Here is a 27,742-nt window from a genome sequence, read left to right as displayed (position 1 = left end):
CTGAATAAAGGCTGTCTCCTCCCTCCATCATCTTTTCTTTTTGTAACAAATTTTAATGCACTGGTTTAAATTATTTTATCTGGTGTTTAGGGGAACAATGAACTCCATTTTCTTTCCCTTCCACCCCCTAATTTTCTGTGGAATGAGGAAAACAGTCATTCAGAGGCATTAGCATTTCAGAGTGTCTTCAGTACACTCGACTCACGGCTGTCTGTGTCTGTGCTGGGTGTCTGCAGAACGGTCCCACAGGGGCACTGAACACGTTCTCTGGGTCTGTGAAGCTGATCGGCACACCAGCTCTGAATTTACTGCTTTCATATGAAGAAGCCCTGGGGGCTCTCTGAAGGATCCTAACTGGTCCCTTGGTGATGAGAACACAATAATTTGCTAACCCTGGGGCTGCACAGGTGGTATTGTGGGGATATGGGGAGCATGTATAGTCTCGTCTCAGGAAAGCAGCAATCACAGAATGGTTTTGTGGACTTGGTTCTCTGTGGTTTGCCCAGGGGATAAATTCTGTTCTTCTGTGAAGGTGGTGGAAAGAAGGTTGACTTTTGCAGCATCCTGCTGACAGAGGAAAAAAAAAAAAAAAAAAATTGGAATGAAACTGTAGGAAGCCTGGCCAGATTGAGACCCTTGGACTTTTCTTGAGTTGTCATGATGGGGGCTCCTGTGCCAGGGCTGCATGGTGTGATTGTAGCAGAACTCTGCTGGTGTGGGCCATGCTGGCTGATCCAGAGCCCCTGGGGTCAGAGGTAGCCATGCAGCTCAATCAGCTCCATCTCATGGTGAGCAGTGGTGCTCCTTGAGGACCATCGTTGTTTCACCTTGTGCTTCTAAGCTGCTCCTAGAGCTGCCCTTCCTGCAGCTGTCCAAGCTGTGGCTTCCTGCGAGGATTTTGGTATGCAGTGCAGAGGATCAGGAGTTTTGTCTTTTATGTTATACAGTGGGAGTTTGAACGAATAGGGTTGATGACTGAGGAACGTGAAGGAGGGAATAACAGATGATTTTTAGGTGAGCACTTGCAGTGAATGTTTTAGGGTACACCAGGGATTGATGAGGTGACTGCCTGGCAGAGCTGCTGGTTTGATACATGATGATTATATATTCCTTATCCTTGCTAATAATTGATATTTCAATGCTGAAGGATATGTGTAGGGTAAAAGTAACATCTGCCCCTCCTGTCGGTCCTTTGTACAGGATGAATCTCATTGAGAGTGAAAGCAAAGAACATGGCCAAACAAATATTATTTTCAGCAGTTGTTTAATTGTTAGTGTATGATTTTTCATGTTTTTGCACGCAGCAAGACTACAATGTATAATGAAAGCCACCACTTTCTTGGTTGGCATCTTTTTAAGTGCAGCCTCTCCCTCTGCAAGGCTGTGGTAACAGGAGCCGCTCTGAATGCTTTAAATGCCTTATAAAGGTACTTGAGTATCAGAAATTGTGGGTGGGCTAAATGATGATCTCATGAATGATAAATGAGTGCTGGTGTGGTCTGTTGGTTGTGGCTTTTTAAATGAACCCTTTCTACACTACACAATAAAGTTTTCTCCATTTACAAATATTTCTGGTGGCATCACGACCATTGCGCCCTGCTAGCTAGTACCTGCCGTGGTTTCTGAATGAACCAAGTGTTTTCTAGTATTCTGTTGGGTTTGGTATGTTTAGTAAATAACAGCAATGAATTGGCTGTAGTGCAGTAATAGTGATTACAAGATAAATAGCACAGTGATTTTTTTGGTCATTTTATAGGGAATTGGACAGAAGGAAAATAAAATCTTTTGAGTTTCACCCTTAATTAATGGCCCCCTATAGCATGAGTTACTATGTATTTGAAGGGAAATGAGTTATCTTTCTGTCTTATCAGCTAGAAAACAGAAGCTGCCTGACAGTGTAAGCCTTTATCTCACAGAAAGGTAAACTTTTGCTGTAGTCTGAAACGTGGGTGGTAGGTTAAACGAGTGTTGAAATTATCTGGGAAAATATTTAATTGTATTTGTTATATCAGGCGTAAGTAGGGAACTCCCATGTCAGGTGGATTTGCAAAGGATGCGGCCACTTGGGCATATGCAGCATTTCTAGAAAAGAATGACAAACATACCTGGGTTACAAATATTTGAACAGAGAATTGTTTAGTTTTTGTTTCAGGGTACAAATGGAACATTTATGGCTTTGCAAATCTGCTTATGTTGGACAGCTTACACAGATTTTGTGGAAGAGTGGTAGTGCATGGAAGTGTCCTTACTTTGTTCCTGGTAATCCAAAAGGTGTGTTTCTTGGGCACCAGAATAGGAGTGCAAGAGGAAAGCATTTCCTCTTTGTCAAAGAAGAGCAATGAAGCTGTTATACTTTCCCTGCCATTCCCACCCTTTCCTGCTGCTTCCTGCAGCCGCAGCTGTTTACCAGTACAGTGTTTGTGCTCTTACTCTTTGAACAGACCAGGTGTGCTGGGAGAGATGCGTCTGGACAGGGGATGCGGTTCCTCTCCCCTTTTCCTCTTTCGGGCAGAGCAGATGAGCCAGTGCAGTCAGTCTGGAGGTGTGTGGGAAGGCATCAGCTGGCTTTACTTTTTTGCCTTGAAAGTACACTTCAACTGAATTGAGCCTACCAGACAGGAATGCACTAGCTATTGTTCAACAAACTTCAGGTTGGTGCATGTGACTTATGAAAATAAAAGAACAAACTAACATACGTGTTTGCAGCTGATTTGCATCTAGCCATAAAACTGAAGCCTAGAATCAAAAAGAGCTTAATGACAGGAGGAATTACCTGGCCACCTCTGTATTTTGGGGACTTTTCTCTGGGTAGCCCAGTGACTTTTGTATAAGCACATCTTCTAGAAAGGCATCTATTCTTGACTGGAAAATACCAAGGAACGGTAAAACTGCCATCTTCCTCTGCATCTTTTTTCAATGGCTAATTAGCCTTCCTGTATGAAAGGAGATTGATGGAGAAGGGAGGAAAACAGGTGGTGAAAAAATATCTTTCCACACAAAACTAGCCTCTTATTTTTTCCCTTTTTGCATGCTCATAAGCTATCATTAAGTCACCTCTCATTCTTTTATTTATAAATGAAGTAGATTCACATCTTTAAGTCTTCATTAGCCGTTGAATCGTTTCTGTGGCTGTCATCAGCATCCTGCCAGGTTTTCATTATCATTTGGTGCAAAAAAAAAAAAAAGAAAAGCAAACAGCTGACCTATGTATTTTTTGCCAGCACCTGAGTTTTCACTACTGTATGTGGAGATAAAATTGCCTCCTTAATGCCTGTGCACTTGTTTATAAAATTGTGGATCTCATTAACTTTTTTTCTTCTACTGTATTTCTCTGGGAGCTCAAGCTGATGAGACTTGGTAAAATATATATATAGTGATAACAAATGCTGAAATGAAAAACTTGTGTGTATAAATGACTATTTCAAGAGCAAAATAAATTATCAAGGCAACTTAGGGTTTTTTTTTCATATTGGCCCATGGAAAATGGACTGATGTCCCAGTATAACCAGTGGTCCTAGGATCTGGGGTTCTGTGTGTAAGAGCAGCCCTGACTGTTTTAAAGCATCCACATAAATGACCTAATTACAAAACTTGGTAGCCTGTCTCTTGACAGACTTTTTGAAGCTGATTTTGTTTCTGATGTAGAGTGAAAACAATTGCAGGGAAGTAGTTTTCTTGCCAGGAAGGGCTCTTGGCTTCTGATATGTGACTTGGAAGCTCATATGAGTTTTGTTTTATTGTTGACTGTTACAGTCTTTTCAGAGTCATTGTTTTTGGGATGCTCATCCATTCTGAGCTGCCTGTGTTTGTTTTCCCTACATGCACAACTTTACCTTTTGGCTGTATTGAGAAGCCGTTGCTAGAGTAGGTTTGAGCACTCCAGATGTGTGCGATGGCTTGTCTTCCTCAGTTTTCTGTTTTTAGGAGTCTCTCACTTGCAAATGGTATCGGCTGTTGTTTATTGACTTCCAGAAAACCAACAATGAGAATTAGCATCAAGGATAATCCTGATCTCCGTGGAACCTCACTAGCAGCAGCATTTGATTGACGCCCTATTTACTACATGTGGAGATATGCTAGTTATTCAAATCTTGCTTAGTTTTACTGTATTGCTAATGTGTGATTCTAATTTTTTTGTGCTGTTGCTGTGTGAATTGTTCCTATTTTTCATCTAAATGGCTTGTGCAAGGCTTTCTTATTAATGCTGTATGTGCAAGTAAATCATCAAGAAAACTTGTAGTATCAGCAAAATAATGAAGGGGGGCTGACCAAAAAAAATGGTGTTTGGCAAAGGTAACTGAACACGAAACATTAAATTTTTAATCTGTTTCGATCAATTTTAAAATTACTATATGTACTTATATTCTTGCCCTTGAATTCATTATAAATGAAATCTGGTATGAGTATTTCTTTTTTTGTAACTTCATATTGGTTTAAGCATCCTTATTTCACTAGGTCTGTCTCTTTACCACTTCTAGTACTGGTGCTTGCTTTCTGAAATTTCCATGGTATCCCCAAGATTATCCAAAGATTCAGTGAGTCTTTTTTAACCTTGGATACAAGCCATCCAGGCTTGTAGATCTAAAAATTTGCCCTCAGTAGATCTTTAACATCCCAGTAGCTGCTGATGGCTTGGAAAGTTCATCAGATTTGTGGTAGGAATCATTCCCTGCAGAAACTGAAAGCTTTTTGAACACTTTTAGCTTGCCTGCATTTTTAATTATTAACCATAGGTAGGGCTTCACTTGTTGGTAATGTACATACTGAAGTGTTTCTTCTTTCCTTAGTCCTGTCAATCAAGGATTTCTTTTCCTTCTGATAAATTTTCTTCGTGTCACGTTTGTATTGATTGCTATCTGATACACTTTCCCCTTTCAACTTGTTAAATATTACTTTGCTACCTTCGCTTTGCCAATAAACCAGGATGGACTTTTAGATAAAGCTGTCTTCTTTCTTGACTGAAGGATTGCAGCTTTTGGCCATCTAATCTCTTCTTAAAGACTTTTAAGCTTTCATCTGTCTTTCCTACCTGAATTTTTTTGGAAATGAAGTCTTTTGAAACACCCTTTGCGATTAGGACCATCCTTTTGCTTTGGCTGCAGTGAGCGTAGTCAGTTTGTGATCATCTCACAGAGGGAAGTGCTGATTTATAGACCAGCGATTAATTTCTCTGTGCCACGGTGTGGTTGGAAATGAAGATATGTGATGCTGGGTCCATGCCACCCCTGCTGGTGACTTGGGACAGGATGTATTGCTGTGCAAAACTGATTGCTGTATGAGATAGGGACTATCTGGATGTGCCAGGTCAGCGCGTGAGGTAACGGGATGTGGTGACTGGGGAAGGGAGGGAACACACAGCTGGTGCTGGGTATCCATGTGTCTTAGCTGCTTGAGTGATGCCTCAGTTCTGTTACTGTAATGCAGCATCCTCCAGAGATCCTGGATGTGGCATCTGTGCTTGCGACTCAGATTAATTTTCGCAACCAACGGTGGCAGCGAGGTGGTTGTGTTGACCCGGAGGGCTCACTGCTCAAGCTGCCAAAGCGCTCCGCTGGAACTGGTTAGCGGTGGTGGTTACCGGGCTGCGGCACCTGCCCTGCGTGCCGCCTCTGGCTGCCACGTATGGGAATTCTGCAGTGCCGGTAGCAGTGGGGGGGCTCAGAGCTTGGCTCCAGCGGGATGGAGACCTGCGCGTGCGTTCGGGGGTTCCCCTGGAGCGCAGCTTTTCCACGAGAGGGGTCGCAGCTGTGGCTCGTAGTAAGGCCGGGTGGCCACCGGGGGGCACCAGAGCAACAGCAATGCCGCGGCACTGCTCGTGACGCTCATCCCCTGAATGCCGGCGTGGTGCAGTCAGGGAAAAACCGTGTTTGAGGAGGGGAGGAAATTTCTTCCAGTTCTTAAATCAACGTAATTTCCTCAGTAATACTGCCAGCTCTGTTTTGGAGGCATGAGCTGTTAAAGAATAAACTGTAGCAAGCATGAGTTATCTCCTACTTTCGAGACAGCACTAGCTGCTGCTTTTTTTTCTCCATTTTCCTTCCCCCTCTTTCCTTCCTTCCCCCTCTTTCCTTCCTTCCCCCTCTTTCCTTCCTTCCCCCTCTTTCCTTCCTTCCCCCTCTTTCCTTCCTTCCCCCTCTTTCCTTCCTTCCCCCTCTTTCCTTCCTTCCCCCTCTTTCCTTCCTTCCCCCTCTTTCCTTCCTTCCCCCTCTTTCCTTCCTTCCCCCTCTTTCCTTCCTTCCCCCTCTTTCCTTCCTTCCCCCTCTTTCCTTCCTTCCCCCTCTTTCCTTCCTTCCCCCTCTTTCCTTCCTTCCCCCTCTTTCCTTCCTTCCCCCTCTTTCCTTCCTTCCCCCTCTTTCCTTCCTTCCCCCTCTTTCCTTCCTTCCCCCTCTTTCCTTCCTTCCCCCTCTTTCCTTCCTTCCCCCTCTTTCCTTCCTTCCCCCTCTTTCCTTCCTTCCCCCTCTTTCCTTCCTTCCCCCTCTTTCCTTCCTTCCCCCTCTTTCCTTCCTTCCCCCTCTTTCCTTCCTTCCCCCTCTTTCCTTCCTTCCCCCTCTTTCCTTCCTTCCCCCTCTTTCCTTCCTTCCCCCTCTTTCCTTCCTTCCCCCTCTTTCCTTCCTTCCCCCTCTTTCCTTCCTTCCCCCTCTTTCCTTCCTTCCCCCTCTTTCCTTCCTTCCCCCTCTTTCCTTCCTTCCCCCTCTTTCCTTCCTTCCCCCTCTTTCCTTCCTTCCCCCTCTTTCCTTCCTTCCCCCTCTTTCCTTCCTTCCCCCTCTTTCCTTCCTTCCCCCTCTTTCCTTCCTTCCCCCTCTTTCCTTCCTTCCCCCTCTTTCCTTCCTTCCCCCTCTTTCCTTCCTTCCCCCTCTTTCCTTCCTTCCCCCTCTTTCCTTCCTTCCCCCTCTTTCCTTCCTTCCCCCTCTTTCCTTCCTTCCCCCTCTTTCCTTCCTTCCCCCTCTTTCCTTCCTTCCCCCTCTTTCCTTCCTTCCCCCTCTTTCCTTCCTTCCCCCTCTTTCCTTCCTTCCCCCTCTTTCCTTCCTTCCCCCTCTTTCCTTCCTTCCCCCTCTTTCCTTCCTTCCCCCTCTTTCCTTCCTTCCCCCTCTTTCCTTCCTTCCCCCTCTTTCCTTCCTTCCCCCTCTTTCCTTCCTTCCCCCTCTTTCCTTCCTTCCCCCTCTTTCCTTCCTTCCCCCTCTTTCCTTCCTTCCCCCTCTTTCCTTCCTTCCCCCTCTTTCCTTCCTTCCCCCTCTTTCCTTCCTTCCCCCTCTTTCCTTCCTTCCCCCTCTTTCCTTCCTTCCCCCTCTTTCCTTCCTTCCCCCTCTTTCCTTCCTTCCCCCTCTTTCCTTCCTTCCCCCTCTTTCCTTCCTTCCCCCTCTTTCCTTCCTTCCCCCTCTTTCCTTCCTTCCCCCTCTTTCCTTCCTTCCCCCTCTTTCCTTCCTTCCCCCTCTTTCCTTCCTTCCCCCTCTTTCCTTCCTTCCCCCTCTTTCCTTTTGAATAAAATTGTTGCTTAGAACGTTTACACTACGAAGTTATTTTGAATAAGGTATTTTCAATAATTATCATTGAGAGGTCAGTGTCTTCACAAAATACAAAACTGCTTGTAAAGATTTTACAGTTCTCTCCTTTCTAGGCATCTGAGTGTCCTATATAAGGTCTGAATCCAGATGAGTGGTTTTTTGGGGGGGGTTCTAGTTGTTTTTTTTTTTTTTTTTTTTTTACTGAGTGACAATTCAGCTAATGGTCTGAATTTCAGATGTGATGGGATACTTAAAGACATCCCTTCTGCCTAGTTTGTCTACGTGGATTTTAGCATCAGTAGATAACGTAGGACAGTGACTATAGGCTGCTGGTAAGAAATGGTGTTAAGAGTATCCTTGCATGCTCCTTGACCTGGCCTCACAAGAAAATGGATGGGAAGTAGTATTTTCCCATTTAAAAAGAAAGCTCTTCTGCTCTGTACAGGCAAAGGTTTCTTCCAAGTGTCTCCTGAAATTCCTCCTGCTAATCTTTGATGAAAATTTATAGTATTATTATTTAACATTGCAAGTGTGATCCTGTTTAAGTCAAGAGATGTTTTCTGCTTTGGATTAGACTTTTTAAGTTCCTCAGTGTGAAGATCCTGAGTTTCCATGTGTTGAGTCACAGCGTGCTTTCTGAAAGGCAGGGCTACCAGCCGAGAGCAGAGAGCTGGCCTTGCTTGGCTGGCACTGCTGGAAAGCATTGTCCAAGTTATCCTGAGTCATCTGCAATGATCAAAACCTAAAGCTGCCAGGGACTTGCATAGCCAGTGGGGCTGGTGGTCTTCCTTTCTCCAGTTGTTTTACAGATTTACCCGCCGTGAAATCCCCGTTGCATGGATGAACGTTGAAGCCTAATCAGAATGTGGGGTTTAGTTATAACAACATGTACAATTCATTTTTGTAAGTGGAAAATTTTTGCAAATAGTTTTCTGACGATCTTGACAAAAAAACCAAAAAACAACGAAATGATTGTAACATATTTAGGTAACTGGAAAAGACACGGAGACTTGATGAAAGAACTCCTTGCCTGAAACCATGTTGTTTTTTCTCACTAAGTAATTTGGCCTGGAAAAGATACTCCTTCATTATGCAGGTCTTGCTGTCTTTATATCCCTAAACCATCATAGTCACAAACTACTAGAAAACAGTGTCATCATGAAACATCTACTTTTCATCAGGCAGCTGGGGGCATCTGGAAATTCCCGCTTTTTCTAGTTCACTAAGCCTATCTTAAGTCTTCTAAAAATGATGAAAAAACCATTGATTAACTTTAAATCGGTCGCTCCTTAAGTTTGTGCAGTTCGGTAATTCACGCGCTAGGTGGTGATCGAAAGCAGCCCAAGGTCTGTGCTCTTTCCTGCTTCCCAAAGTCACAGTTGACAGGGGAAAATGAAAGCATATGAGACTGACCATTTTTCCTGCCAAGGTTTTAAACTTTTTTTCTCTGTCCATGAATGATTAACCTGTTTAGCAGAATCCTCTGAAGGGTTAAGGTATAAATGAAAGCGTTTAGTGGTGCTGCTAAATTCATATATCCTGTTGGAACTGTGATTTTTAAATCAGTTGTTTGATAAACACATAGGAAGTCCTTCTGTCTGTGTCATCACAAAATATTCGTAAAATATCCCATAACTTCAAGCTGGGCTTAGTGTTGTTTCCACAATACAGGAGTTAAAATATAGCGGTTCATTAAATTGTTCCTATGGACTGAAATGCAGTCTCTGAATGTACAAATTGATTACTAGTGGTTAATACAACGTAGTAATGGAAAAGGGGGAGCACTGCTCTGAAAACACGATTACAGATTTTTGTAAGATTAAAAACAAACCAAGGAGAAATGGTTTCCATACTGCCCACCCAGAAATTACAAAAGCTGCTCTAATCCTGTACCTTGGGAATACTGCTGCCTTCGAAGGGAAAGATTGCAGGATGTATTTTGGATTCTGTAACTGGAAAAATGCATTCCACTGAAGAGAATCAGTAAAAAATATTCTAAATTCTAAAAAATTACTAAAAACTAAAGTAAAATTTTCAGGAATGGAGACTTGATAGATGGACTTAGACAGATTAGGGACATGGGGAAAGGTAGTACAATACTTGTAGAGCAGTGGTAGGTCAAAAATAGCAATGGTGCAGTCTTTAGATAGTAGAAGGGGAATGTACAACACATGGGACTGTAAGATGCCATTGTACAACACACTGGACTGTCCTATAGCCATGACAGGCCAACAGCACAGTTCAGAGGAGGAGGGTGTCACATAAATAATATGTATTAAAAGCTGAGAGCTGCTTTTTTTGTCTGCTGTGTATGTCTGTTAGTAAGGCAGCAGAATCCTTTCTCAGGACTAGTGCTCAGAGCCACTCTTGTGCATACATCCTTGCTCTGATGGGGTTTAAAGCTGGTGGAACCAACCATCTTGCTGCTCCAGCATGGGAGGAGGTCCCATGGGAGATGGCTGTGGTGAAAGATACAGTGCTGTGAAGCCACCTTCATGCATGGAAAGATGGAGGAGATCTGGAGGTATGTGGAACAGTGGTATGGCTTAAATTAGGCTTGAATTAAGAGTCATCGTTTTTTTTCTTCATGAGCAGAACACAGATGCTCAGCACTGAGGCTTTATCCTAGTAGCTGGATAAAGTGATCCCCCTTGGGCAATAACCACAAGTTAAATATTTGTAACTCTTTGCGCCTTCTGCAAAGCAGACAGTGAAGACACAGACCATCAGTGGTTAGGAAGCTGGGTAATGGTAAATTAAGTATCTGCTCACAGGCAATTGTAGGGTTAAAAAGAGCAAAAGGAAATTTGATGCAGCTACAACATGTTTTACACTGGTGATCCATGTAGCAATGAGGAAATGCATGGAAAAGCAAGATTCCAGACAACTGAGTTGATGATATGATTCATACACTGACTTTTTAACTCAGCACTCAGCCTGGTTGTAATGAGAATCATCTGAGAGAAATAAAATAACAACAGTTTGAAGCTTGTAGGAGGGCAGTAGCCTGTGGCTGTGCTAGATGAGAGAGTCAGTTGCTCTGTTACAAGTTGGAGAGATGGAGGTTGTGCCATGTACTAGATGGAGTTTTTTCTTTGGCTTGTTTTTTGGGTTTGTGTTGTTTGGAGGAGTCCACTACAAATCTGCCTTTTGTTCTAAATTGGTCCTACACAGCTGCATGTATACACTTGCATGCATGTAGTATATGCATGCAAATCATCTGTGTATACATGAAAAATGGATCCTTGCATGTACACATAGACAGCTTTGACAGCAGTGCACCGAAGGGATTTGTATGCATTAAATGTGTAAAAACTGGCTTTGAATGTCGAAGGGAAATAGCATCGAGAGCTGAGGCACGCCCTTAGTATGATGTTAGCACGTATTCTCACAACTGTTCTTGGTTAAAGATGGCTCCTCCTCAAACAGAATCACAAATGCAAACCTCACATTGTCTCATTCTGTGCATTTGAAGTTTTTGATCTTAGAGAACATAATATATGATAAGATAATGAGGTAAAAGCATATATGGATTTAATCCTAGTCTGAAGTTCAGTTTCAAATTTATGTCAGATGAACTTCCACCCTGAAGACAAAGTTTTCTTAATGATCAGAACATATGTGTGGGACTGATGGGATGCTCTTGGGATCAAATGCGAATGAGTTCTTATATCTGGAAAATAATACAAAGTACATGTCCCACCATTTGTCAGTTTTCAACCACAGAAAAGACATCAGAGCAGTGGCAATTCAGTACAGTGTCAGAAGGTGACCGAATCCAGTTGCCCTTGGGATCCAAGAGCATTCCTCCTTTTCCAGCCAAGTAGGTATGAGGTCACTGTGGGTCCCTGTCCCCAGGTCCGGTGGGTACACACATACCAATAGGTGCACATGGACGCACACTCACACACACACACACCTGGTTGCGTAGATCAACACAGAGAGCAGTGTCTTTACTGGCACCCCTATAAACACATACGACAGTCATACAGACACAAACAGTATGAACAACTAGATTCTCTTCAGCTGGTAAAGGACTGAAATCTTGTGGGGTAAATATCTGCACAGTATGGTCTCTCTGGTAGCTCGTCTTAGAAATTGAGTCTATCCAGTTGCTGGTGCCTTGGTCTGCAAACCTCTCAGGGTACAGGTACTCAGACCTCTTAGCCTGCTAGCTGGCTTGTCCGTCTTGAAGTTCACTAGTGTTCACACATCCACACAGAAGAGTGAAAGAGAATTTAATAAGGATAAGTCTGCAGTGATCAAGTACAAGGTTCAGCCAGGTGACAGTACCGACCAGCACTCTGCATCTGACTGCCCTGTTAATCTTCTTTTTCCTCTATTTTTCCAACGCTTGTTCCTCCCCAGTCCTCCTTGGCCTCTCTCTGTCCACACCTTTAGTCCTTCATCTGAACATCCCATGTTTCATTCTCTACATTCTCTACAGTCCCAGAATTTTCTTCCCTATGCATCCCATAGGAAGTACTGTACCCCTTGCCTGGCATTCCTGTGAGAGTTTTTCTTTTATTTCTCTTTCTGGGTTTCACACTAGGGACAAGTGTCTTCTGATAGCCAGAGTAGTTGTCCATGTGATGTGCTCCATTTTCTCTGATCAGGTTACTAAAGTTCCTCTGCTTGTTATTTTTTCTCTGGTTCTTGCTGAGTCTTTGTGTTCTCTGTGGTTAGCCTTTGTCACATCACCTAATGCACATTCACCATGTTAGTAACTAGAGGAGCTCTTGGTTCCCCTTGATTTTGCTTGTACTCTGGGTATCCTCCCTCTGCACTGGGACCAGTGCAGCTCTTGGGCCTGTCCAGCAGTTCCATAGCCTAGAAACAGTAGAGGAATGTGGATTTTAGGTATCTTTGATTTAAGATCAACTGTCTGCATAGACTTAATCTTACCTTGTTTTAGGCATCTAAAACTTAGGTAGAGGTCTTCCACTGAAGCCCGTGGAGGAGGAGGAGAGAAGCTTTTCCAAATTGAGTCAGTCTGTCTTAGGTGCCTACTTGAGAATGAGGTGAATCGCTCTCTAGAGGTGCTTCTTTTTCTCTGTTAATTAAAGGTAAAGCCTAGATGATTAGCTTAGGCTGGATGTCTGACTTTTAGACTGCCAAAATGATGGAAGTTGAATCCTGCTTTCCATATTTTACCATCACTGCTGGAGGCCATGTCTCTGGGTAACACATAACGTACAGTTCAATGCACCTAACACTTCCTCTCAAGCTTTTACTCCCTTCATGTGTGAGAGGCATAAATAACCATCTGTAAATGACGCAGGTCCTGATGCAGAAATGTTGTCAAGGATCTTTATAAGTTAATATGTGAAATTGGGATCTGTAGTCTATATTACTGATGGGTGAGGTATAAAGAAGATGGAGCGACCAGGATTTGATTTTCTCTGATCCCTCATGTCCTCACTAAGTCTTCACCAGCAGTGAAGTTCACACCAGTCAGCAGCCCTGGGTGTATGCTGTGACTGCACGGAGTGCTAACCACTGGAGGAGCTGTCATCTGCACTGCAAGTGGGACACTCAAGGAAAGAAGCCACTGTGACCCACATGGCAGCGAGTTTGTATGTATTCTGAAGAGTATTTGCGAGACTAAATTTGCACTAAAAATACCCTGTCCCACCTGCTAACTGACTAAGGTACCTGCGTGATGTCTAGCTTTGGCGTAGAGTTGTGATTAAGATCTTGGTCGTTATTTCCATTCTGTGTGCCTCAGTTCCTTCCAGAGATGAAGATGGAGATGATAGTATTTCCTCTTATCTATGAAGTACGTTGAAATGTGGGAATGGAAGGCACTGTATAACTCCAAAATAGAAGGAATTCTTCACTTATACTTGGGAGTATGACTCCTTTTTCTTTTCCGTGACAGCAGCTACTACTGATTGTGTCCCTGCTCCTTACCTGCCTAGTGCCTGAATAGTAGATGGATGTGGCTTTAGGAGTATCAGATTTTTAAGACAAATGTGGAAGTTTAAAAAATGATGTAGTTCAAACAGAGCTTTTGATTCCTTAGCTGTGCTCATCCTAGCAGAAGAAGGAATGTCTACAGCAGCATGAAGGAAGAACCCAATGAAATGTACAATAATATAGTTATGGTAGACAAAAAGAAGTATTTCTATCCCTAGATATTTGATTTTATCAGAAATTAGATGATTTAATTATCAAAGCACAGTAATTAGGACCCATGCAATACTAATGACTATTGGCAACAAGGCTCACAAGGACACACAATCTAATTAGCTTTAATGGAATGGATTTAATAATACATTGGATTAACATCTGTTAGAACCAAGTATCAAGATCTATTGTTCTCTGAACAAATATTGACCTCTTGCTCTCAGGTCAATAAATCTTAAGCTTGCCTCCACTTAAATGAGTATCTACTTATTACGTTAGCACTCTTCTGTTTCCTATCACCAACTTCAGTAGGAGGAGAGGGTAGCTGCGCTTCCCTCCTGCTGCATCAAATGCCTCTTCAAGAAACTGTAAGAAAACATTGAATTTGCAAATGGAGGAAAAGAGGGTTGGGGCCTGAAATCCTTGTCCTTTCTGTATCTAAAACTGCCCTTCCTTATGTTGCTTGAAAAGAAATTTCAGAAATGTTCAGAAAAAAATCAGTTACTAGTAATGCCACAGAAGAAGTGTGTGGCTTGCATCATCTACTCAATTAAGCAGTCTCTATGTTTTGTGTAATGTTGTGAGTGGTGTCAGAAATATTTGTGGGGCTGAGTGGGAGGGAGCCCTTCTCCTTCATATGTACTAAGATAGGAGTTTTTTCTAGGATTTCAGATTTCATTTTGTGCTTCAGATATTTAAGCACAGATTGCTTTCTAACTGTAGGCATCTCAAGAGGATTGAGATGGAATATATTTCCTTTTCATGCCTACAAGGGATGAATTTCTTGTTACCTTCCAAAGGGGTCAGTATGGTCAGAAATATCTACAAGTCTTACAAAATTTCTTGTAAATGAGAAGCATTCCTCTAAAAGCAGTAGAAAATACTAGAGACTGATATCCGTTCAGTAGATATTTAGACCTTCCTTTCAAATTTAATAGAGTTATAAGGAAGCATGTGTTAGTCTAACTCTACTGCAGGTGAATTCAGCTATAAAACTCCCTGTGACTGCAATGGCAGCCTTCTGCAGGTGAATGTTGATTAACGTAGAGAGTTTTTTCCAGAGCCACTGATCAGTGGGAGACTTTATACGTTTTGATGGAAGATTATTTGTATTTATGAAATTCTGCAGAACCTTTTCAATAAATGAAGTGAAATCTAGCAGGCTTTCATGGATGAGTTTTATATAGTAGATTGCAACTGCTTTCAAAGATCAAAAGATTGTTCTTGCTTTCTCTCTCTTGTAAAAATATCTATGCTGGTGTGGTAGCCTGACAAAAATGTGCAAGTTTTTCACCTTGCTATTCTTTTCCTTCTAATTATACCATTTTAACCTTTTTGGTGTGATTTGTAGGTAATTCTGGTGTTAAGGGAAATTGTGGCTTTACTCATGGTCCAAACTGAATACCTGGTCAGACTGGCCAAAGAATAAGGTTCTCAAAGCAACTTGGTGTACAGGATTAGAAGATTAATCTGTGTCTCTGAATGCTGAGCTGTATCTGTGGGGGTGGGTGTAGGGTAGGCCTGAGGTTAGCAAATTTTTTGTTCCCTGTATTCCTTTGAGGTTACAAATCTCTGCAAAACAGATGCTAGATTTTGAGCTCAGTGTGCCTTTCCCTGTCCAGCTGCCCTTAAATTATCTGGGGATTGGCTGCAGTCTAGTTCTATTCAGCTAAGACTTTTATTAATCATAATTGCCTATATTTTGGTTTTGTAGTTTGGAAATACTTGTAGGTGCAAACGATTATTTTCCCTTTACTTTCCACCCTTTCAGACTGCAAGAAAATTTATGAATTTTGAAACCTTAGAGATCTTCCTTTGTTCTTTCAGTTCCCTGCTTGTCCATGCAGTTAAGCACAGAGGTTGGTAACATATGTTGCATTTAAATTGCGGATAAAAAAACCCAAAGGAAAACGTGCTCGCTGGGGATGAGGAGAAGAGGAGGGCTGAGCTGGAATGAACATTGTCCTGGGACAAGATGTATATGGGAAAAGTGTTGTTGACTTTGATAAGGCTCCACGTGGCAGGGTTTGTTAGCCTTTATTTTGTGGCCAGATCAGGCTTTTTTTTTGTGCTTTGCAAAATTGGATGATCAGATCAGACAGCACCCTTGCTTTTGTAGCAGCCTGGGTCATGGTAGACACCATCCCCTCATCACCCCCAAGAGATTGTAAGCAGCCTCTGAGAAGGTTGTTTTGATATTTTTAGGGAGAAAATAAAGACACAAAACATATCTAGTTTTGTTGAAATACTGGGTTTTTTTTTTAGATCTGGTTAAATAATATGAACAAAGATGTATTACTGTTCTTTAATCCTTGCTGTAATGCAAATACAGAAGGTGCTGCTACCTTATGCCAGAAGCTGACCTGTGCAAGTAGCAAATGAGATCTTAACATATGGGAATCATTCCAGGTTTCTGAAGCGTCATTCCTTTTTCTACACCAGAAATGTGTTGAGTTTTTGAACTTGTGTCACCATAAATGTAATCTTCTTACTGTAAAGTGCTCCTTCCCACCCCAGACGCTCATGTTGCACTGTGATTTCTTTTTCCCCCAGTGGAGTACAACAGAAGGTCATCCCAGTGCATACAAACTAAAAAGGGTATTTTTTTTTTTTTTTTTTTTTTTAGTTAGTCTTGCTTTCAAGATGACAAGCTATCCTTTCATCCTGGATGGAGAAGGAGAGCTTGTCTTTGGCAGGGTTGAAGGACTGGAAAATCTGGTCAGTAAAGTGGGAACTAAGCAACATGTTGCACAGAAGAACCTCATCTATGCTATGAAAGCTTTTAAAATAATTGTTTTTATAAAACCAGTAGTGCTCAACTCTTGTTTGAACAGATCAGAGCACTGGATTCATAGTGCGGTGTGCTAGCCTTAGGAGTTTTCTTAATGCCTACGCGTTCCACGTGGCTTGTTAATAAGGCCTTGGTAAAGCAACACAGAAATGACAGAAAAATAGTAAGAAATACACATGAATTGTCTTGAAAAGCCACATGTGCTGCTCAGATGGAAGACATAGCACTGTCCACTTGGAAAACCATGTTGTTCACCAGTGTACATTTTAGCTGTAAGTAGAACACGTGCACAAACATCTTTAAGTGCTGATTCTGGTCTGGGCACTGATTGTCCTGGCTCCTCCTTTTCAGAGGCAAATACTGTTAGTGTAAAAGCCATTATCTGAAGGCTGGTTTTTGTTGCATAAATGATTGGCTAAAGAAGTCATTTAAGGCAATCAAAATCTGAAGCCAGGCTGCCATCTCCTATTAGTCAGGTCATTTTCAGTGATTTGTGGGGTTCATTAATGTATCTTTTGGTGAAAAGAGCGGGTAATAAGATGATGTGCAAAATACGGTAGCGTAGCTGTACTGCATGGCCCTGAGCTGGAGGTGCACAGAGAACATTGCTATCGGGACAAAAATGCAGCAGCAGCTGTTCTCCTTTGATATGTTAGTTGCTCTGAAGAATGTGGAAGTGGTTACTGCTATTTTGACAAATGCGCTTATTTCTCCTTTTGTTGCCTGGTGTGGCACAAGGGGAACACTGGCGCAATAGGTAGGGCAATAATTTATTAGTGGTTTAGGGATGTGGGCCCAGAACAAATTCTAGACAAAAGAAAAACATGTTTGGGTTTTACAGAATGCCTTGGCTACAGGAACAAAGTTGTGATTGGGTGTGCAAATATTTGGTATTTCGATTGTCCCGGTTGGGGTGACAGCTGACAAATGGTCCGAGTTTGTTTTTAATTATCACCAAAAGGGGAAAAGCCTGTTGTATTAAAGCCAGCAACTGATGTTGCAGCAAAAGGCAAGAAAAGATATTTAGCGGTGGAGTATATACTTTCTCAGCGTTGTAATACGTTGAAAGCACTATTACTTCCAAATATTTATGGTATTTAGCTAGTTTTGTGATTACAACCAACAAAGGAATGTGTTTTGTTCCCTTGTATTGCAGCCAATGATTGATATTAAAATGCCAGCTACTGTTCTTACTTAATACTGACTGGTATCATTGATATCAAAGTTATCTTCTGCAGTCGCACTGGGAAATGCAGCAGGTATGTTGTGACTGATGTTTGTGAGACTTATTTGATACAGGAATTATTTAATATATATCTTACCAGTGTGCAGAGCACCCATGAGGTATCAGGGCTGATTACGACGGATATATGAACACATAGAGACTTCCCTGCCCTGACGGGTTATATGCATCCTGCGAGGGGAAAAAGAAACATGTTACCTGAAAGAGATGGGGTGATTGGTCTGAACAGCCTCTGGCAGGGTTACAAACCAGTCCTGTTTGTTGATTCTGTATCCAGTACTTCGGTCGCTGTGCTATCATTTAAGCAAGCTAAGAAACAGTATTGTGAAGATCGACTGAAATTAATAGCCCATATGTAAAATTTTAAGATTGCGTCCAAATAATTAATGAATTGGGGCGTTGTTTACTTTTTTGGTGGCAGTTGCTGTTACAGTAGTTGTTTTCTTATGAATATATGTGAATCTGAACTGGTAATTTCTAGCAGGAAGCATAACTTGTCAGACTTTGAATAGCCGGTAAGATGCCTTTTAAGAAAAAATCATGAACTTCCAGATGAAAATTTGGCCCTTCGGGGGGGAGCCAAAATAGTTTTTGTGGTCAGATGAGAGACACTGTTCTGTATAAGCTTGTCTTCCCTTGCAAGGAATAATTGAGGCGAGAATACAAAATGTGTTTTCCATTTTTGTGAAATCATGAGAATGTGATCTTTCCATTTTGTCAGTAGGGGGACTTTTTTTGTCTTCTAGCTACAAATCTCCAGCCAATTTCTAGTGCAGTATTCAGTACCTCGGAAAATTTCATCAGGGCTGTATTTGAGGAAGCGAAATAGTTTGAGCTGCTAATGTGCTCCTGCTCCTGTCCTTCCAACACTGTCTAGCCTGCTTTTGTGGATCCCTAGAAAGGTTATTGATTTACTGTGAGTGTGGCTTTCCCTAGTAAAAGCTGAAGGCTGTTTGCAAACTGCCACCTGAAGCAGACACATAAGGAGGAGATTTAGATAATTGCACTCTGCTTCCATTGAAGTCTGTGGCAATGAATTTCAGGAGGAGCAGAATGGGGGCTGAGGGCTGAGAGTCACTGCTGCCAGCAGCTGGAAGAGCTCTTCAGCTTTATGTTGCGTCGACGCTCGGTGACCTGGGAACTGTTCAAAAGATTTGGAAAAATGTTTTTGATAGCAGCTGCCGCTATTAACACCAGGGTTTTTTAAGCATTCTGACTTTGTAGTACTTGCTGGGCTAGCATGTTTAGAGTCATCCACACTACTCAGAGCTGTTCACATGAGACTTCCAGTCAGATTTTGCCAACAGAACAGGCAGCCCCATGAATTTTCTCACTTTCTGTCTCTCCTGGGGATCAAAAATTCTGCAGATGTTTCAGCTAAGTTGTGTCAGCACTTTTGATCCCACATATTTATGGTTGTACAAATAATGGATTTTTTGGCTTGGGCATTCAATTGAGAAACTGGAAGCAAGTCTCTTGGTTTTACTTGACCAGAAAGAATTTTTGTTTTCAGACAAGCTAAAATGAAGCAATTTGCTTAGTTTTGGTTTCCTCAGTCCTTTTCTACTGCCTGCAATAAAAATGGGTCAATTTCCAATATAATTTAAGTTTTAATTGAAAACAGTGTTTTGAAGCAAATACTTAAAATATTTTTGCTTCAAAAATTCAGAAAAAAATCAGGCTTTTCTGGTTTCTTAATTTTTCTGGCTAATGCTATCTTTTCACTTTGGCTGTTTGTCAAATCCACATTTTTTTCCCCCCGAAGCAATGTATTTTCATAAATTCATTGCTTATCAGAGTAATTTAACTCAGCATTATTATTAATTTGCAACTCATTCTTGTTGCTGTACTGTTTAAATACAAAATTTACAGAATGTTGCTTTTAAAGAGTATAGCCTCTAGCCTACAGTTTGGAAGAGCTGTTGTGTTATGTCAGAGTCTGGTATGACTAGATTAATACAACTAGACTCTGTGAGACTGACGGCAGTAAGGTAGCATTTGGGTAGCAGGGGTAGTGTCAAAAGCATAGAAAATCATTTGTGATGGGACAGTTTGAAAATACTGGATTAGTCTAAAATGAGATCCTGTACAGGTTAGGGGAGGGCATGGAAAAACAAATTTATAACAAGGTTGGACATGGTCTTCCATTATCAGCAAGCTATTCTGCAGTTATCCAGCTTTCTTGCACTTTCAGCATAACTGTTAATTGCAATTGTCAGAGACTACATTAGAGCAGAAAAATAAGAGGCTAATTAAAACCAGTAGGTGCTTCTTTCTTTATTTCAGCAAGAAGAACAAGGTAGCATATTTGTTGGGAGATCTCGCTTCTCTTCAGGACGACTTACCCAGCAGCATTAGTGCAGCTGGGGTTGGGGGCTCAGTGGATTTACCTCTTATGAACAAAAGAGCTACATTACTCTTTTCTGTCCCTTCTCATCAGAAAGCATCAGCTATTTTGGACTAAGTGTAGGACTTGAACTATAAACTAGTAATAGCGGGGCATGTTTTTTAGAAGTTAGTGGGATTGTGTGATTTGAAAAAGCTAGGCACCCAGTTATCTTACTATCTTTTTTTTTTTTTTTTTTTGGTAGTTAGAATAAACTTTTATAAACCAATGCTAATTGTAAATGTCCACGCTGTTCAACAGGAGGCAGCTTACAGTGAATGAATTCCAAAGTATAATACTGCGCCATGACTAGTGGGGTGGTAACATACCTGTTTAACAGAGCTGCTCTGGAGATTTCACTTTATACAAGACACCCATGTGCTAGGAAAGTGTTCTAGCTTAAGAACCAGGCTTAGATAGCTTAGCCACTGTGAGAATGGTTTTGGAGGCCTTGCTAGCTGGAAGAAGAGGAAATTATCTCAAACAGGTGTTTCATCAAGTCCTCTGAAAGGATTTTTAAGTGTCCAAATTTGGGAACTAACTCTTGGACACTAGGTATATGCTTCTGCTGCTGAGAATGTGCGCAGCTCTGTTGATCGGTTGGTCTTTAATGGTGGTTGCTGAAATGTATTAGGTGGTCACAGCCTGAGCTTGGTGGAGATTCTTAAGTGTCGGAGAAACTTGCATTCAATGCCATTGATGAGTCAGTTAGGAGGAACACAGCAGTTTTTAAGGCATTGCTGTGTGGTATAATTGTGCAGAACCACGCTTCTCATGGGTATTTGAGATATGGAAAGGGAGATATATTACTTTCCTGATCCTCCTGGTGCACTAGATACTTTAGCTGTAGTGTGCAAGCTGGTCATGGCTACTTATCACACTGCTCTGTGTGTGTGTGTGTATGTGCTGGGAAGGAGCATTGGTATGTTCCATGTGAATTATGTGAGGGTCAGCTGTGGTCTGGACTCTTGATAGAAACAGCTTAAAGTTTAGGGCTAAAACTTTGTTGTTTGTAGTGTGGCTGAATGATGGCTGAGAGTGGGAGAAGAAATTATCCTGTAACCCAGGTGGATGGGGAAGGAGCTGAACTACCTGTAGTTTAGAAACCTCTGCTATTGATAGTAAGGGAAGCATGAGATCTTTCAGCCTCTGGATAGGTCTCCACGGGGAGACTGTGATGCACCCATCAGTCCTCAGGCAGAGCAGTTCCCTGGTCCTCTGGCTGCACAGTGCGATGTGTGCAGCTCTGCTGCAGGATGGCCTGCCGCACGCTGCACCTCCTTCCCACCCTGCTAGGTGGAAGAAGGGCACATCTGGTAGCTCATATGCTGCTGTGGTGGGTGTTTGAAATAATAGTCTTCAGGATGGATTGGCAGGGGAGGCCAGCAGTGTGGAGGAAGAGGTGAAGGGAGCAAAAGAGAGAAAAGGACTTCGGTGTTAGGATACATTACGCTTAAAATTCTGAGACTGTTCTACAGATGGGCCACATAAAGAATTAGATGTACAATTTGAAGTAAGTTCCGTAGGAAAATAATTGGGCTGGTGAAGCAATCTCACTCTCAGTAAATTGTTTTCTGAGGAGCCTATCCTGAACAGGGCTGTGCAGCTCTTCCTGATATTTGAGCATCCTCGGGTCTCATTGACTCAGTGGGAATTAAATTCATTGAACTCCTCACTAAGCAATTAATTCCTTATAGGTCTAATTTTTCTGCTGCAAAGTGGTAGCTGCCTTTACTTTTAGTTAGCAGTCGTACCCTGTGCTTCTCAAGTCCAAGCCTTAGCATGCCTGTATCATTTAATGGTTCCTTTGCGAGATACGTATTCAAGCATTTGTGCATGTATTTTGTACCTTTCTGCTTTCTGTGGATAGGATCTCCGATAGTTTTGTTAGGCTGACTGTGTCATGTTAGTAAATAGAACATGCAAAATACTTGGTGGAAAAATCTTTCAAAAAATAATCCTATCAAAAGCTCATAAGACAGTTTTATGGTTTGTTTTGGGTTTTTTTAAGTAGGAAGTATTTGTTTTGCCTTCTGAAAGGGATGGATGCACTTCAAATTAAGAGGACAACTTCAGTAGCATGGAGGATGAATGAGATAATAAATGGGATAATGAAAGTGAGATTTTTCTACCTTTCCTTTCCATGAGAGATGATCTGCTGAAATGCAGTATATTTACAGTCCTTGAATTACTGAAGCTCTAAATGTTTTTGCTTTCATGGTCTCCATTTGTGCTACTACGCAGTTTGGGATGATGGATTGTGGAGGACTGGGTGTTGGGATTAAAAGAATCAATAGTGTGATACAAAAGCTGAAATAACTCTGATGGAACATCAGTAAAGGCTAAGACTTGCCATAGGGTTTTGAACCTTAAAGAAGAGCTTGAGAAAGTATTTTAAGAAGAATTTGCTTCTCCCCTTACAATTGTAGTGTCTTTATTCCATGAGCAGAAGTCACTTGGGGGTTCTTGTTAAGTGCAGGAGTGGAGAAATTTTTTTCTTTTCTGCATGTGTGTGGTGCCCAGCACAATGCCTCTTGGGCACAATGTCTTCCGAGCATTGTCACGATGTCATTACTATCTCAGGCCATAGCTGACCTGAATAAAAATGGAGGAGTAGAGCTCTTAGTAGCCTAGTGTGCTGTTAAAGGGTTCAACACATGCAAACCGTAGGAGAAGTAGGAGAATTTTTATCGTGCTAAAGTTATTCACTGTTTAAGAGAGCGTGTGTTGCAGATCCATACACTAGTGTGCATACCCCGGAGTGTTCCCAACCAGAAGTCCTCTCATTTGACTCCACCACTGGCAAATTGTGCAAGAACAATTGTAAGGCATGGATTTTGCTCTAGTGTTAGCCCTGTACAGTACTGCCCGCAGTGGTTTGTTAGGATGCAGGTTGGAAGATTTGGTCTGGAGTGGAGAGGATTGTTTGCTGAATAACATACTTTTCAGGGTGAAGGCGGCTGTCTCATGCAAAATAGCTACCATCTTTGTCCAAGCAGAACTCCAGACGCTTGGCTTGGTTATTGTTTTTTTTTTTTCTTAAGTATGGACTAAATGAGTTAGTCTGAAGTAATTCTGAGCTATGAAACAAGAAAATTGAGGAATCCTTGAATCATTTACTAGGCAGACAGAAACCCAGGTGGGTGATGGTATAGGGGTATATTTGATGACTTCTCTTTCTAAATGATGTACGCATTGAAGGTACAGAAGAACATTGTGTTTCCATTGGGCATCTTTACACAGGAGGCACACCTGGAGCTCCACATTAGATGTTACGGATTTTATGGAAAAGGTGCTATTGAATGTGACTGAAGGGATCACAGTATGCCTCTTAACATTTTTGCTGTAATTCTGAGTGTTCCTGTCCTCATTGTTATCTTCTTGTTTCCCAAATGTTTATCAGAACTACTTTTACAACTTACAGCAATGTGCAAAAATCAAAATTCTGATTGCACGTTGCATTCTGAAAAGATATAGTCATTGCTTTCATATACATAATTCATACTGATGTCACAGTCTGGACTTAGAATTTTGACTCTGTTAGTCTCATAGTTTAAAAACAGTATATAAAATGTAGATACATAATAAAAAATACAAAACCAGTAAGTTTTTATGTATACAAAAATTAATAAAATATTTATTTTAAAAAAAGACATAGCTCTATCACAAAGATAAATCAAAATCAGAGAGGCAGATTAAGTCAGAGCCATAAATGCTCCTCCTCTGAATTTAATACACATTTTGAAACAAAAGTAATTTAGACACATGACACTAAACAAACATGGGAAAGCTAGGCTGTTAGTGTTGAAAACCTTAGCTGTTTCTATCTAAGCAAACTGTATGGGACTTGCCTATTAAAATATGCTGTGTAAAAATAAACCTATTAAGACAAGGTTGGCTTCATCATTTTTCTTCTGCAAATTAGTGGTAGTTTCTGGCACTAACATTTTAGAGCTGAAAATGCAGAAACAAGGTTTGGTCATGCACCTATTTGCTTCTTTCAAAGTCAAGCCGTCACAAAAGGAAGAAGAGGAATGCACTGCTCTGAAATACATTGATATTATTAGTTATGTATTAAAATGCAACACATCTTAAAAAATACTACTTTGGTCAAAATACTTACATTGAATGATGTCTTCCAAGGGAACAGAGTACTTAAACCAGCAATGTGTTTAAGCTTACGACTGATTTCAAGCACGAGAACGCAGAAGTACTCATCTGCTTAAAATTAAGAGCAAGATTAACTGGACGAGGTTAATAGCCCTGCTGGGATGATATCAGGTGTTCAGCTATAAGGACCTGACTCTGCCAATTTTACCCATGGTTTTTTTTTCCTGCAGTGAGACACCTATGAGGTTTTATTCCATTCGGTACAAGGGTGGTGTAGCCAAAGCTACTTAGGCCTTAAATCTAAGAGATGAAATCTTAAGCTCCAGGATCAGGCCACCTTCTCGCTTAATATTAACTGCGGGCAGGCAGTGCGAGGGCAGGCAAGAGGTGCAAAACTGAGGACCTTCAAAAAAACTCCCTAAGTCACAAAATACAGTTCCTGCCCAGATCTGCTGTGTTTCTGAGCGTGACATCTACCCTTTTTTGTTTCTGCTTTCAGGTTGCTCCTATAATTAAAGAAAGGATGATGAAGAAGGGCAGCATGATGCTTGGGTACCAGCCTCACCAGGGCAAAGTCAACTTCTTCCGCCAGGTGGTGATCAGCCCGCAAGTTAGTCGAGAGGACATGGACTTCTTGCTGGATGAAATCGAACTGCTTGCTAAGGACTTGTAGCTGTAGCTCCGTGGCACCAGGCGCTGCTCACATGCGATATTTAAGGAGGGAGAACAGCAGCAGCATTCTGGTGCTATATTGTGGAAGGTAGTATAAAGCTCGACATATAGTTTGGAAACTGTCGTTTTACAGAGTGATGCTAAGGGCTTTGCTGGTATGACACCCCTTCCCAGGAAAGTATTTGCCGATGGGGGCTGAGAGTGGCTTGGGGCAGGCTTGCTGCCGCTGCCGCCATTCTGGGAAGTGTTTCCTTCAGAAAGGGAGCACTTCTGAAAATGGTGTCTACGTCCCAGGGAGGGTGCCTATGCACAGTGTGGCTCAAACTGCTCACTTACGTATGCAGGCAATACTCTTCTAAGTTACTGTTAGGAGTGGATTTAGCTCAGTGAGCCTTAAAATGCTAGTTAATACTCTGTCAATATTGTAGTTTGCTCTGTGTTTAAGGGTAGAGGCCTGGCTGGTAGTTACACGGGTAAGACTGGAAGTTGTGGGCTTATATGAAGAGTTCCTTGCAGCCCCTCACTAGGTGGATTGGCCAGGTTTTCCGCTGTGAGCACAGGCAGACGGTAGAATGGGGCTTGGTGGGCTTGTGCTGTCGCTGTCCTGGTTGGTTTGCAGGATGCCCCTACACAAAGCCCCGAGCAACCAATATTGACCCTGCTTTAAGCAGGTTAAACTAGATGACCTGTTAAGGTCCCTTCCAACCTACAGGATTTTGTGATTCTGTGAAATATAATCATTGGGCCCAGTCGGTGTTTGCTAGCGTTGCCCACCTGAATATCACAACCCCTTTAGCAGAGCTAAGAATATTGCAGTAGCACTTAAAGCTTCGTACCTCTTTGTTAACAGGAATTACCTACCATTTCTGAACTGCTGTTCACCTTCCTCTATTTTTAAAGTGTAAAGATTTATTTAGCAGCTTTTAGATGCATTTTAAAATTATAACAGAAAAAAATATATTTACCTGAAAGATATGTAGTTTTTTATGTCTGGTGACTATATATTAAGAATATAGCAGAATTAATTATACGTCATTGTCTGCTTGTATTTTCCTACAGATTTGAGATGTTATCAGTGTTAGAATATATAATATATAGAACATGTATTATATAATATAACATAATCTTATGTTATTATTGTATAATTTGTATTTTGACACTGAAATTAAGGTGGTGGTGATCAGAGAAGGCCTGCCTGTGATTTTAGGATATGAACAGCTTGAACATTTTTGGTCAATCTTAAGTTGCAAAATTAAGTTCTAAACTTTGTGTTAAGAATCACAGAACAGTTTTGATCTGGTTTGATTCTATGAAATGATCCATTTTATAAAGATAGAAATGTATTTCTTGGGGTGAAGTTCTTGCAGCAAAGTAATGGAAATAGCCATGCCTTTCACCTTGTAATCAACAGCTGCTTAGCTTCAAAGTTTTGATGTTTGCTCCTTATTCTGCATTTGAAGTAGCACTGACCAATGCGAACTTTTCTGCTATAACGTTATCTGTCCTGCTGAAAGCTGTCTTTAAACACAATGATATCTTGTCTTCATTTCCTACATTGTACTAGGATCCAACATTGCATGAAATTCCTTCTTTCAGTCTCCAGGATGGTGGTGTGGAAAGATTAATAAGGTCATGATAACCAAGGAGGTCACACTATTGGAGTGGTAGATAGGAGCAAGAGTTACCCTGCAGCAATGGCAGATGCCTTTTACAGTGCTGGAAGTGAATATTTTTGTGCTATTACAGTGATTCACTGGACTTTAAGCCAAACCCACATTGATATTAATATAAAAATGTGTATCGCAAAGTGGCCCCTGGATTCTGCCCCGCAATACCCAAGTTCACTTTATTGCCTTGTGCTTTTGGCTATACCAGCTGTCGTGATCTTGGAAAGCCCCTAACTAAATTCAGGGCCCATAAGGCTTATTTAGCCTCCCAGGCACTCTGGGTAGAGTGCAGAGTGCACGAAGGGGTGTTGGGTGGATGGGATGGCTGCTGTTGCTTCTTGAGTTGGACAGTTCCCCTTCAGTTACCCCTTCTCCTTCTCTCTTTTGATCTGGAAGGGAAAGACAGAATACAGTGTCCGGATGTTTTGATTATGGTCCAGACTCTTGGTGAGTACTTGATTTTTGTTTCAGGGAGAGCTATGTCACCTTCCATCAGCTAAGAAGTTGGTCTGTGGTGTTTCATGACACCACTATGATCAAAAGAAGTGTTACTGCCTTGTTTCTCTTCATGTTGTTAGTGCATTTCTCTGTTTCTGTGACACTTGTGGCACATGTCAGACTGAAGTAACACAGTTCCCTTCTGTAGCACTAGTGGCTCTAGTATTTTTAAACGAATGGAAAACAAAATGGAAAAAAATTATGTTTGCAGAAAGTAGGTCTCTCCGCTCAACATGTACACCTCTTTCTTCAAAGGTATAGGTTAACCTTCCAGTGTGGTGTGCGTACTTTATCTAATCTCCATATCTTTTCTATTATTTCTGATCCCTTATCATGTCCCCGGTGCGCAATATGATGATCTCATTTCGGGTCTAATGTAACTTTCTCATAGTTGCCTATGTAGCGCTAGTATGTACAAAATGTCTATTTTGTAGCTGGTGATTTTAATAAAAAGTCAGGTAAATGACACCCGTATAAATACAGACTGTGTTTGTCATTTGTCAGTCTAAAACCGCAGTGATACATATAAAGAAGGTATCTGTGAGCACTCCAGATGGAGAAACAACAAACTGCCAGCACTGGTTTAAAATGTGAAACCTAGTTTAACCCTGCTTCAGGAAGTGGTTTATCAGTGTGCTGTGCCCATGTAATTTTTTTAACAAACATCTTGGTTGAAAATATGTCACAATTTATCTCATTCTTGCTTTCAAATGCAGAAGCTAAATTGTCTTTGCATAAATGACC

The 27,742-nt window shown here is 41.6% G+C and overlaps 1 protein-coding gene across 2 annotated transcripts in view; it reads left to right on the top strand.

Annotated features, from left to right (window-relative positions):
* GADL1 (glutamate decarboxylase like 1) overlaps nt 1–27,474 on the top strand; it is a 132,962-nt gene extending 105,488 nt beyond the window's left edge. For both annotated transcript variants that reach the window (XM_056338214.1, XM_056338213.1), the window contains exon 15: nt 24,661–27,474. In XM_056338214.1, the coding sequence (XP_056194189.1) occupies nt 24,661–24,834 (174 nt within the window). In that variant the 3' untranslated portion in view covers nt 24,835–27,474. The remainder of the gene's footprint in view (nt 1–24,660) is intronic.
* The last annotated feature ends 268 nt before the right edge of the window (nt 27,475–27,742 follow it).

The sequence above is a fragment of the Falco biarmicus genome, chromosome 4, assembly GCF_023638135.1.
Source record: "Falco biarmicus isolate bFalBia1 chromosome 4, bFalBia1.pri, whole genome shotgun sequence".
NCBI lineage: Eukaryota > Metazoa > Chordata > Aves > Falconiformes > Falconidae > Falco > Falco biarmicus.
Note: the sequence above shows the minus strand (reverse complement) of the source record. Positions and strands in the feature narration are given on the sequence as shown.